Source organism: Ochotona curzoniae, unplaced genomic scaffold (assembly GCF_017591425.1).
Source record: "Ochotona curzoniae isolate NIBS_2020 unplaced genomic scaffold, NIBS_Ocur_1.0 scaffold_4701, whole genome shotgun sequence".
Taxonomy (NCBI): domain Eukaryota; kingdom Metazoa; phylum Chordata; class Mammalia; order Lagomorpha; family Ochotonidae; genus Ochotona; species Ochotona curzoniae.
The window spans coordinates 18,568,559-18,581,932 of NW_024467122.1; the positions used below are offsets into that span (position 1 = coordinate 18,568,559).

General features: G+C 38.3%; 1 protein-coding gene across 1 annotated transcript in view; it reads right to left on the minus strand.

The window, feature by feature from the left end:
* GPR137C (G protein-coupled receptor 137C) overlaps positions 1 to 13,374 on the minus strand; it is a 48,775-nt gene that overhangs the window by 1,590 nt on the left and 33,811 nt on the right. Inside the window, exon 4 of the mRNA XM_040969311.1 lies at positions 2,739 to 2,888. Within this exon, the coding sequence (XP_040825245.1) occupies positions 2,739 to 2,888 (150 nt within the window). The remainder of the gene's footprint in view (positions 1 to 2,738; positions 2,889 to 13,374) is intronic.

Here is a 13,374-nt window from a genome sequence, read left to right on the forward strand (position 1 = left end):
TTTTTTTTTTTTGGCTAGGAAGTTAAAACATCAACGAACTGCAGGCATATTAACTTGAAGTTTTCTGTGTTGTGTCATTTCTCATATAATGGTACATCTTCAGAAAAGGAAAAGAAATACTTTTGATGTTAAATATCAGAGAACGTTGTTCATGTCTTCAATGCATCCATTTATGAAGGTAAGCTTAATATTTGGGTAATAAATCGGCCCCCACGTGTGGGCTCCACAGTCTGGGGAGAGTTACTAATAAACTGCTAATGTTCCAGGGATTCGCAGGCCACACGACCCTTACGCAGCGTTACACCTGCGCAGAAATGTGACCTGTTACGTCTTTCAGCTCAATTGCTACTTAGCATATGATTTGGAACCCTGTTTCCATATTGAATTTGTTTGTATTCTACCCGATGTTGGGAGAAGCAGTGAAGAGGGTCTGCTACACAGAACCATGCTTGCAAATTCCTTCTCAGAAAGATAAAGGAAAAATGGCATTCCAGGGAACACTGCATCCAGTACAAAGTTAAATAAAATACATGACACAGCGTACTGAAGATGACTAGCAAATATCTGGGCAACCAAAGTACGATGAATGTTGCTCACTTAAGACTGACATATCCAAGTGACTAAAAATGTTCCAGCTCCCTAGGTGTCAGAGAAATACTGATGGAAAACACAAATAAAAAATTTTAAAACTCCAGTGAGGTTAGTGTACATTCAAAAATCCATTAGTAACACTTGCTGGCGCGGATGTGGGGAGAAAGATACTATACTTGACTGTTGGTGGGAGTACAGGCTAGTACGACTACTATGGACGTCAGTATGGAGAGTGCTTAGAGAACTGAACACTGACCTGCCATATGACCCTGTGGTCCCACTGCTGGGAGTATATCCAAGAGAAATGAAATCTGAATATGAGAATTACAGTAGCCCAATCTACAGTAGTGAAGACATGGAAACAAACCCAGATGCCTGTTAAAAAGGGAGTGTGTAAAGAAACTGGTATATCTATTCCATGGAATATTATTCAGCCATTAGAAAGAATGAAATTCTACCATTTACAACAAATGTTCCCAAATAGAGACCATTATGCTCAGTGAAATAATGCAAAAGGACACACAGCACATGTTTTCTCTAAGGCAACCTTCATGCAAAATATAAGATCAATGACACATATAGGTAAACATTGTATAATAGGGATTATCATCTCAAGAAGTTAAGATACATTTCAGCATGCATCTCAACTCCCAAATCAAAGATGAACTGTCAATGACACTATTAAATATATCTTGACAACAGGATGCTACACTTTCTACCATTGTGTATGCCTACAATGTCATGACACACTTAAACAGCAGAATGGTGGACTCAGGGCTGTGCTCGAAGGACATACTATTATAATAACAGGGGAAATGAGTGCAAAGAGAGGAACAGGAGAGGGAGGGGGAAATCTTGCAGCCCATGGAGCTGTATCATAAAATTAAAAAGAAATAATACCAGTGGGTTCAGCCACAGCTTGTGATGCCAATTTGAGCCCTGCTTTTTCACTCTCAATCCAGCTCCTTGCTAATGCACTTGGAAAAGCACTGGAAGATGGTCCATGTTTAGGTCCCATTACCCACAAGAGAGACTTGGGGTCAAGTTCTAGGTTCCTGGTCCAGCCTACTCCCAGCCTTGGCTGCTGTGGTCATTTTGGGAATCAACCAGTCTTTGGAAGTTCTATCTCTAACTCTGCCTTTCAGTAAGTGAATGAATGAATAAAAGAATGAATGACTGATAACAAGAGACTGATAATGCCAGGGAAACAAGGAAAGTCATTATTAAACCCCTAAAACTAAACAAATGCCAAGGTTCTTCAGGAGGGAGGAGTTAATCTCTTCCTGGCTAATGACAGGACATTAATTCATGTATAGATATTTAAACACTAACTTTAAAAATTAGTAAAAAAAATCAGTAAAACAATTTTATGATAAGTGTGTGACATAATTTAACAAAAGAAAAGAAAAGACTTTTGGTAGAAATTCTCTCTGAAGAGAAATTTCAAGTGACAGGCAAATGAGGAGTTTTACACAAATTTGTGTTGTGAACATTTCCTTTTGTGTAATTTGAAAGGCAAAAATCTAGAGAGAATGAGAGAACATTCCATGCCTCTATTTCATTTTCCAGTGCGTGCCATGGGCTACGCTGGGCTAGGCTGAAGCTGCGCCTGAGAACTCAACCCATCTGACTTGAGCTGTCACCACCATCAGCAGGAAGACGGACCCAACACAGGGAGCCAAGGGTGGTACTTGGATGTGGGGTGTGAGGATTACAACAATTTGGCCAAATGCTGCTGCAAAATGATAATTTTTTTAAAAAAAAAGTTTTGTTAAATATTTATTTACTCAAAAAGCAGAGCCAGAGAGAGAATCTTCCTACCTGCTGGTTTGCTCTGCAAATGGCCACAATGGCTAGCCTGGAACCAAGGGACAAGATATTAGCACATTAGCAGGGACTACTAGGACGTGCAGTAGCTGGGACTTGAACCAATTTTCCCATGTGGGATGCTGTTGCTGTAAGCAGTGGCTTAACGCACTGTGCTGCAAAGCCAGCCATGTAGACGATGATTTTTAAATAGAGCTTTGGTTCTGATCACTGAGAGCAGACAGAGATCCGGTAAAGTGTTTGTAGGTCAAAGGTGAACCATCCTACTAATGGCCAACAGTGACCACACCGCAGATTGGCAATACACGATAGGTACTCACCTTGTCTGACAGATTATCCCAACCATAATTAAATGGACTTTCTAATGTGTCCTGAGATATGGCGATCACCACCAAATTGTAACAAGCTCTGGAGCAGTAGAGAAGGGTGACGACAGAGCCCACGACCACCGTCTGGCACAGAGACATGCCCTAGAGGAAACAAAAGTCACCATTACATTTGTCACGGAAAGCTCCTCCTGCCCATACAACCAGGTCACCTCTTGCAAAGTACTCCTACTCACTGAAATAAACTCGATTATCTTGACTTACAATTCCCATTCCTAGAATAGCTGGTGTTGAGTATTTGCAAGTTAATATGTTGCCAACTTGCCAAGTGGCAGCTGAAAGATTTTCTTCTGCCAAGGTCACCTTATTCTCTTAAGTAATACATGAATAAACAAGTTGGTAAAAAAAACCAATTTTAATGGATGCTAATTGGAAATATTGTTTAGTTATAAAGACGAAAGAAAACAAAAGCTGAAGTCCCTGCACCTAACTTCAAGTACAAAATTGGAATAGAGAGCTGGTGCCATAGCCTAGTGACTAAAGTCCTTGCCTTTCACACTCCAGGATCCAACATAGGCACCAGTTCGTGTCCCAGCTGCTCCTTTTCCCATCCAGCTCCCTGCCTGTGGCCTGGGAAAGCAGTCAAGGTCAGCCCAAAGCCTTGGGACCCTGTACCCATGTGAGAGACCCAGAGGAGGCTCCTGATTGCTGGCTTCAGATTGACTCAGTTCTGGCCATTGTGGCCACTTGGGGAGTGAATCAGTGGACAGAAATCCTTCTTTGTACATCTGAATTTCCAATAAAAAAATAAATATTTAAAAATAATAGAATAGAAACATAGTTCCTATGCTATTGACTGCACTACATTAGACAGTATCAGTTGCCATTATGCTAATGACAAAATAATCCAAGTCCCCCAAAAAACCTTCAAATCCATACTTTAAGTCCGTGGCTTTCACCATTTACACAGATATATAACCTTCTACAGGGGTCAGTGTGGTGGCATAGGGGCTAAACTTCTGCCTGTATTGCCAGCATCCCATATGGGCACTGGTTCGAGTCCTTACTGCTCCACTTCTGATCCAGCTTCTTGCCCACGATTTGGAAGGCAGCAGAGGACGGCCCAAGTCTTTGTCCCCTGCACCATGCAGGAGACTGGGAAAGAACTCCAGGCTTTGGATTGGCTCAGCTCTGGCCATTGCAGACATTTGGGGAGTGAACTGTTAGCTGGAAGACTTTTCTGTCTCTTCGTTCTCTATAAAATCTCCCTTTTAAGCAGAAATAAATCAATCTTTTAAAAATGTTAATGTGTTTTACTGTAGTGCGTGTAATAGAGAGCTGTAGTATCACCTCTCAACTTGCGGTCTGTATTTCATTAACACTGGATTTCTTGTCTGATTCTATGTATTTTATGCTAAAGACAGTATTTTGAGAAAAACACTCCTGAGATTCAACGCAATGTTTTGAAGACTGTGCTTGACAAAATGACCAAGGGGTCCATATGGCGTTCTGTGCACAAGGCCCAGGGATGCTAGACAATCTGCAATTCACAGGGGAGTCTTCCCCAAAGGAAAGTTGTCCTCTGACCTTCACAGCGTTCACACGTCCTCCCAAATATTCCTGAGGATGTAAGAGCCATGTATGATGAAAAAAATATAACCCAACTGAGGTTAACATATAAGCAATGTTTATGTTTGCAGTGTTTGAACAGATGCCCAAACTTCCTGACACACATTAAAATGTGCAAATTAAGGGAAATTTGTACTTTTTTTTGTTCAGAATTTTATCAAGCATTGCTGAAACAGTATAGAAAATGGAGATAGTGCCAGCAATACTGCTGGTGGTAGGTGGGAGTCCGATGGATTGCACCTGTAAGTGTGCACTTGGAGCTGCCTCATTCATGGCTACCATGTCTGGATACACACTTTTGACTGGTACCCCAAGCCGCAACATTTTACCCTTTGAAACAGTTAGTAATCATTGCCCTTTCATAACCTCTTAATATTACAACAAGGGCAATTGCACTGATGTTTATGTGTGTTAAAAGCCTATTAATTTCAGGACAGAAACAGGTTGCACTGGGCTGTCAGGATACAGAATTATTATTATGACTGACTCTCTCATAAAAACAATACACTTTCGAGGTACACCAAGAAAGGAAAGATAAGAGACACTTGCAAACTCTGAGATAATATCAGAGTATCTTTTCTGAGCTAATTTACAACCATAACACAAGGTATATGTGAAAATAAGCAAATCCTGGCAAGATTAAATTAAAAAATTAAAGCTGAAAATGTCTGTAATGTACATTTTATATTGTGAGTCAAAAAAGTTGATGAGCATTAACTTAGAAATCAATTCAAATCCAATACTAAAAGCATTCTATCATTAAAGAAGCAAGATATGGAAACAAGATTATTAAAGGTAACAAGACACAGAAAGCAGTTCTGTAAGTATCAGTCTCTGAGATAGGTACCAAGGCTTTTATCCAGTGTTTTGAGAAATAAAATGACTGTGAGAAAGAAATAGGCTATGATGCAGACTTTGATTATATCTGTAAATAATACAAACACCTTTTCAAAAAGATGTGAGGAAAGAACAGAATAACACCAAGGCAATTAATAAAACAACCTCTAGGTAAATTATACAACAATGAAAAAAACCACCACTGATTCAGAAAATGGAATGCTTCAGCTTTCAAAATATAGGGTTACAAAAGGAAAAGAGTCTAGCAACATGAAAAATGTGATTTAGAAATTTGCAGAGAACCTCTCAAAAATGAAAAAAGCCAGAACAAACCATTCAGGAGGACTCCTTGAGGAATAGTTCTCTTTCTCCTGCGTCTGCCACCCACATCACTTCTAAACAAATTCCATACTTGAAAACTGAAGTAGGTTACATTCATCTGTAGGCATTCACTGTCCACATCCTGACAATGTTTACAGATACTTCTGGAATCCACAAGCCCTCACTTATCACTCATTTTAAAGAAATGTACATACCTATTAAATACAAATCTCTACTAAAATATCATTACTCCAAAAATCTCCCTTAAAACTTTTCCCATCAACCAAACCCTCAAAAGGAAATAGTCTCCAGCCTTCATCTTGAGAACTTCGTTGTGTCTATTCTAGAAGTTCATGGAAGTGGAATCACAGAATATGAGTTGTTTGCTAGGTTTCAACCATTCAGTGAAATGTTTATAAGATTCACTCATGCTGTTGGATGTATTAGCACTTTTCTTATTGAAGGGATAATCAGAGTGACTAAGTCTTTCTGGTTTTCAGTATTTGAAGTTCCACAACTTGGAAAATTGAAGCAAATTAGGATAAAATCCACTGTATTAGTTTATCCAGACTTCTGTTGATAGACAAATTTTTTTGAGCATTCCTGAACAAACTTCTGGACATACGCTTTTACTTTTTGTTGGGTAAGTATACCTAGCAATGGAATTTCTGGACCATATATGGTAGGTGTAAGCTCAGATGTATTAAGAAATTGCCATTAATTAAAAAAAGAAATTGCCAGATCCACTTTCAAATGATTGTACATGTTTATGCTTGCAACACAGGATTAGTTCCACAAAAGCTCTACTCAAATGTCCAATCACAGATCTTTAGGTTGTCTTTAATTTTAGCTATGCTCTTGGCTTCAGCCTGGTCCAGTCCAAGCTGTTATTGTAATTTGGGAAGTGAATCAGTGGACGAGAACTGGCTCTGTCTCTCCCTTTCTGTATATGGAAACACAAGGATACAAGTGTGTTCTTTATGTGTGTTTGTTTGGCAATATTTGCCACTTTTCAAATAAATGTATTTTTAAAGAAATGAGTCACTGGCTAAGGAATAAGGATTTCTGTTTAATGAGAATAGTGTTTAATTATGGAATGAGAAAAATATTCTAGAAATGTATGGTGGTGATGGTGGCACAACAATGTGAATGCATTTCATACAACTGAATTGCACACTGAAAATGGTCAATATGGTGGTTTTATGTTATTTATGTTTTAGCACAATGAAGAAAATTTTGTTTCAACAAAAAGCTTTTTGTTTACCTCTAAGGTTCTGAGAAAGATGAGTGTCATAGAGTGCTCTGACTCAACGAATCTACCACGCGAGAACTGGTAAAGCTTATTTATATAAGGAGTTAGAATATAGTGAAAACTATTTTTCAATAGGCATTATGTTATTGTGTCTTCTCCAACAGAACATTTTCAAATAATATTTTGGGCCACTTTAAGCTGCAGGCTCATTTTGAAACCAATCAATGATTCAAAGCTTAAAGCAAAGGAATCAACAACTTAAATGTAGGAGTGGCAAATGCTTAAGACATCAAATAATTATGCTAACTTCCCAGACTGAAATAAAAAGAAAAACTCACTGCAGCATTTTGTAGGCTGACATTCCACTGCATTGGCCATTACAGTACACAGTCCTGGAGAGAGCGGCACAGCCTCCTAGGAGTGCCCAGGCTGAATGTCGCTGAGCGGGAAATTCATAAATGACATCAGGGCACCGCCATTTTCTGGCAATGCAGAAATTGGCTGACTGACAACAAAAACAGTGATTGAATATCTTGTCTATAAACTTCTATTTTTGCCTTTAAAATGAATTGATCTACAGTTGTAGATCGCTTTGGATTTATATGCTGTCAGCATGATTCAACCATCCAAGCACTGTATTACATCAGTACCCGAGAGAAAACACAGGGGGTACTGGAGCACTCTGTACTAAGTAGATTTTCTGATTGCTTATCTTGGGCTCCCCAGGCTGATGTTTTCACGGAGTGTGGAACTGCTGGGCTTGAGTACAAGTCAGGGCAGTGGCTTGGAAGTGCACTGTTTACTTCACCTCCATGTGCCCTGACTTAAAGTCAGTGTACTTCAGAATACTGTTCTATCTGTGGAGATATTCAGGAAACATTGCCCCTATGGCACATCTCTATTCGGTATTCTGTGTGACGAGATGAGTTGTGCTCAGGAAGCAGTTCTATTTCTCAACGACATTTCAGTGGTTGTCAAGAGGAAAAACACCTAGGTGATGGGTCTGTGAGTACAAGTAGCCACTTTTCCCACAAATCACCACTTTTTAAATTAACAAACTATGGCAGGCAAAAAGACTCAGAGACGAATTTTTTTCAAACATAAAATGAACCTTCCAAAGAAAACATCTGTTAATCATCAATTGGAACTTCACAGTGAGTATTAGAATTTCAACTTTTGTGTACTTATATCCATGACTGATAGATTCCCAAAACTCAACCATTCTAAAGAGATGCTGTAATACTAACACATGTGATGTTGGATGTTATTTCATAAAATGTATCAACAGTTTCAAGATGTGTTACCACTTGGACAAATGATCAATGTGTGATGTCTCAAAATCACTGAATGTGTAAGACACACCATTTGAGAGTACAAAAAGTTTACCAGGATAATTTTAGATTCTACAGGGTAACTCTCCTTTAAGAAACCTCCGACTTCTGAGTTTGTTCTAGCAATGAAGAAGGTGTCCACAATTATCTGAATTCTCCTTTTTCCAACTACATACACTCATGTGAGAGCATGGACTTTCTTCATATACCCCGACCTAATCAACATATCACAACAGATTGAATGCAGTACCAGACAGGAAAATCCATCTCTCTTGTATCATGTCAGACACGGAGGAGATATGCTGAATACAGCAATACCAATCTTTTTTCTGTTTTCATAAAAGCATTTATGTTATGTTTCATAAAGGTTATTTATGTTAACATATAGAGGGCTTATCACCTAAATGAATTTAAAATGAATATGTTATTTTGTGCATTTTCTAATATGGTATATATTGAAAGATATAAATAAAACCATATTGGGTTCTTAATAATTTTAAGAGTATTACAGACTATTGGGAAAAAAATTGTCAGAACCAATGCCCTAGGTATTCATATATGCATATTTTAAGCTTTTCAAAGTGTAAGTTAATATCATGCTACTTTATGTAAAACACGAGAACTGTGCAAACACACAGATCTGTTCACTTCTTGTCCCTTGTACTATAGTGATAAGATATATATATCATACAGAATAATGTATTACACCCAAATTTTAAGCTTTGCTTTATGTGATCATATTTAAATTACATAATTACATAATCTAAGAAATTATATTTATCAACATATTGTTTCTTGCTTTCTTCACTTTTTGTTAAAGAGGAAAACACTAATTTTAACCTATCAAGAATATATCAGGTAACTTATAGATAACAGATTCGAAACAGCATTAGACATTAGCAAAACTATAAAGACATACGGAGGAATCAAGAGTGATCCTGACAACCTCTTAACAGGTGGTTATACTCACAGAGCTGGAGGTACCCCAAAGTGGAGCAGGCAGACAGGAGGAGGCTTATATTCCAACCCTGGAGACTCCTGGATCCTCACCAAGGACTATCAGTACGGGCACCAAGGGCTATATCCCAACTGCCAAGGAGACCATGGGGAATTGGACTGCACTTGTAGACCAAGAACTCTGAGGTCATCCACTCCCTTTCGGATCTCCCTCATGGGATGGAAAATGCCCAGATCCTTCCCCACAGGATCTAATGTCATTGGAACAACAGTCAGGAGCCCTGAGCGGACCTCAGAAACAAAAGAACAGTAAACTACCTTTGGGATTAGGGAGGGGAGCTTTCTCTGGTCCTTACTTAGTTCCAACTTTGGATCCCCACCCTCTCTTGCAACGACCATCACGGTCACTCCGGAGCCCCCTCCATCCTCTCCCCCCCCCCCCAAATTAGGTTAGATAGACAGGGAACAATAAGCAAAGGCTTAGAACCAGACAGGAAATGGTCAGTTTGAACTCACTTATACCTTACTAGGTAGGACACAAAGATTAGTTACTCCTCACTAAGGTATTGAAGATTTCTCTGTACACCCCTCCTAAAACTGTTCTACACCTCAACTGTTGACATATGCTTTGTTAGAGTTATAAGCCAGTTTGGACTATCCTAAAATTCACCAACTTCAGTAAAAATTATGCTTCAACACTATAAATTGCTAAATACAAAAATGAAAATAGACACAAGACAGTTGAATAGTACCCAATAGCCATTTTAAGGTGTGCAGCAGCCGGTTGTAGATAAACTAAAATTGAAATGCCAATGAAGTAGTCACAGGATGTGGTTAAGGACTTGCATTTTCTAACACATTGGTCACTCAATACCATGTCAATTAACTCCATAATGTTGTAAATTATTATTGATATTATGTTGTGGCTTTTCATTGGTCGGGATGATATTCTGCCAGCTCTGCTTTCAGACCAGAGATGGTCTCCCCAAGAAACTGTTGAATTTATCCGGACAATACGATGCTGGACTTTATGCATGGTACATGCCTGCAATGAAAGAATCATGACTGGATTTGAACTGTAATACTGCAACAAGGTGGAGGAATTCACCATGGGGAGAGGGTATGGGGAGGGGTTGGGGGAATCCCAGAGCCTATGAAACTGTGTCATAAAATGAAATGTAATTAAAAAAATAGAGCAAAAAAAGATTTTCTTTTTTAGTTAGAAGCACTTTGACTATGATGATTCTAGGGAAAGTTTCATTTTGTTTATATTTAAAACTGGTGAGCTTCTTGAATCTACAGGTTGATATTTTCTACCCAAACTAAAAAGTTTAGGTCATTATTTCTTAAAATACTTTTTCCAACTTCATGTTTTCCCTCTTTTCCTTCTGGGATTTTAATTATAAATAATTAGATTACAAACCTCTGTTATTTTTGCTACATTTTTCTCATTATCCTCTGTTCTTCAGATTGTGTAATTTCTACTGATTAATCTTTAGGTTAACTGACTATTCATCACCAATCTGGGTTTAAGCCTAACTAATGAGTTACCCAATTTTAAAAAGATTCATTTATTTATTTCAAAAGCAGTTACCCAGAGAATTTAAGACAGAGAGAAAGGGGTCTTTCATTTACTGGTTCACCCCCCAAATGGTTACAGCAGCCAAGTTTGGGCCAGGTCTAAGACATGAGCCTGCAGTGCCATACTGGTCTCACAAGTGAGTGGCAGAGAGCCAAGTCCTTGGGCCATCAGCCACTCCTTTTAAGTGTAGTAGCAGAAAGGTACGTTGAGAGCTGAGAGCCAGGGCTTGAAGCGGCACTCTGACATGGAGGTAGGTATCCCAAATGATGGCTTATTCCATTGTGTCACAAAACCTGCACATTATCTTAGTTATTATAATGTAGTGTAACTATATTAAATTTTAGAATTACCAATTGTCTTCACAAAATAGCATTGATCTTACTTGAGATGATATTCCTTTATATCACTGAGCATTTGAGAAAATATTTGGTGAATCCAAAATGCAGGTCATGTTGGGTTGAGGGTTGTTTCCATGGAGTGTTTTCTGTTTTTGTTTTTTTTTTTGGGGGGGGGCTTTGTTTTTGAATATCAGTTACACTATCCCTGTTTCTCCATCTAGCTTTGGGTTGTGCCCTAGGCATTGTAACATATTTTAGAGCCTTTATTTTACTGTATTCTTCTGATAACACTGCTTTTTGTTTACTGTAGACAACAACAGACATGGCTGGACTCAGGTTTTGAACTGTCTTCTATGCCTACACATGAAAGTCTCAGTTGCTTTGTCATGCAGGTGCTGCTTAGAGTCAGCCTTGCACATGTGGACCTGAAGCATCAGCTACAAATCTGGGAGGGTTTATAATAAGGATATCAGCAGGATAGAGGTTTCTTCTATCTGGCCACCTTTTTCTGACATTTTCACTCACTTTCCATTTGTGGTAGTTGCCAGAATTTTATCTCCTGCTTTTTCGAGCTAGTAAAGCAAATTTTGCTTCCAGTTTTGGCTGCCCCATGAATGGTATCGTCTCTCAGGCTAGATGCTGTAAGAAACACGAAATTCACTCAGTGCCACGTCTTCCTTCTAAATGGTCATTCTCCAGGGCTTTCAGTGATTTTTAGATTTTGTCCACGATTCATCACTGCCATCTGTAGAAGGCTGGTCCAATTTCAGGCATCACCAGAAGTAGATTTCTGTACATATTTTTTTAAAATCATCTCATAAATGATGTTTACATTTCAAAATGAAAGTGTTAACCTATGCATTAAAATAACAAAATATTCTTAACAAATTAAGAAACATGTTAACTCTATAGCCTGAATTGTTTAAAAAATAGGTTCAGAATGCCAAGACAGGACAAAATACATATATCTCTGACCTTGCAGTAAAGATGACATTTTATTAGGTGAAACCTATGGTCATGGAAAAGTTTTTAAATTCTGAAAATATGGTCTAGTACAGTGAAAGGGTAAAGTATAAGGGAAAGATGACTTGCTCTTAGGATTAGATAAAATATGTAAATCCAAGTCTAAGTTCAGAATTTGCAAATGAGACAAGACTGTGTGGTCCAGCCTAGTAACAGAATAGGAAATAGACTTGTGGTATAAAACCATTCAGGCAGAAAACTGAAGAAGTTTCACAGCTTAGGATGGATAAAATAAACATCAGGGAGAAGACAGAGAAATGAGAATACTGCAAAGGATGCAGGGGATGGCGCAGGTGCATTTATCATGATCACCTCCCACAAACTCGTGTTGTGTCCCACGTTAAGGTAGCAAAAACAGACACAAATAATATTTTCTCTTCCTTTTTTTTGGATTATGACCACTGCTTTAATCTAATTGGATTAGTTGGCCTGTAACAATGAGCACAAATGTAGCATGACCGAATGCTGCTGTGTCTCCGGAAGGTTTCTCTAAGTCCAGGCTGTCTTCAGCATCCCCGGGGATTAGTTATAATACCTGCTATGGCTACCAAAATCTGCAGACGCTCCAGTTCCTTACATAAGATGGCAGGGTATTTAAATACAACTATGCACACCTTCCAGCAAGCTTTAAGTAATCTCTAGATTACTTATAATAGTTGACATAATGTAAATGCTATGAAAATAGCTGTTACTTTGAGGAAAAATGACAAAAATGTCTCTTTACTGGTCAGTATGGATAATTTTCTTTTTTCTGAATAGTTTTGATTTGTAGTTGATTTAATTGGCTGGTGCAGATCCTGTGAATACTGAGGGCTGACTGTAACAAAAACTGTTGGCAATTTAGGATTAAGAGAGAAAATGCATTATTTGCAAATGGCCGACTAAGATGGGAGACAAGTAGATTTTGGGTAGTGCATAATGATACATCTTACTCTCATACCCAGATATAAACATAGGCATATCTCCGGTCAGATACACAAACCCAAAATTGAGCTTTCATTTCCACTTGGCTTTTGTGTGGCCTTTCACTTAAGAATTGCCACCTGCCATCACAGGAACTAAGTACCACTCATTTAGTTGAACCTTTTGTGATAATCAGTTATTCTGACCCTTATAAAAGATATATCATCTGCATTCTTACCCTGAAATGGAAATATCAGAAAAAATCTTTCAGCATGCATTTTAATGCCGAAAATATAATTATGATAAAAGCTCAAATGTGCCACAAAAAGCATATCAATAACAGCAAAATAACAATTGAAAATGGAGCAAAAGATCAAGGTTAACAATCACATCAACGAATGTATGTGTTTAAGTTACCCAATAAAAAGGGGGTAACTCACCAACAGGTAGAAAATGA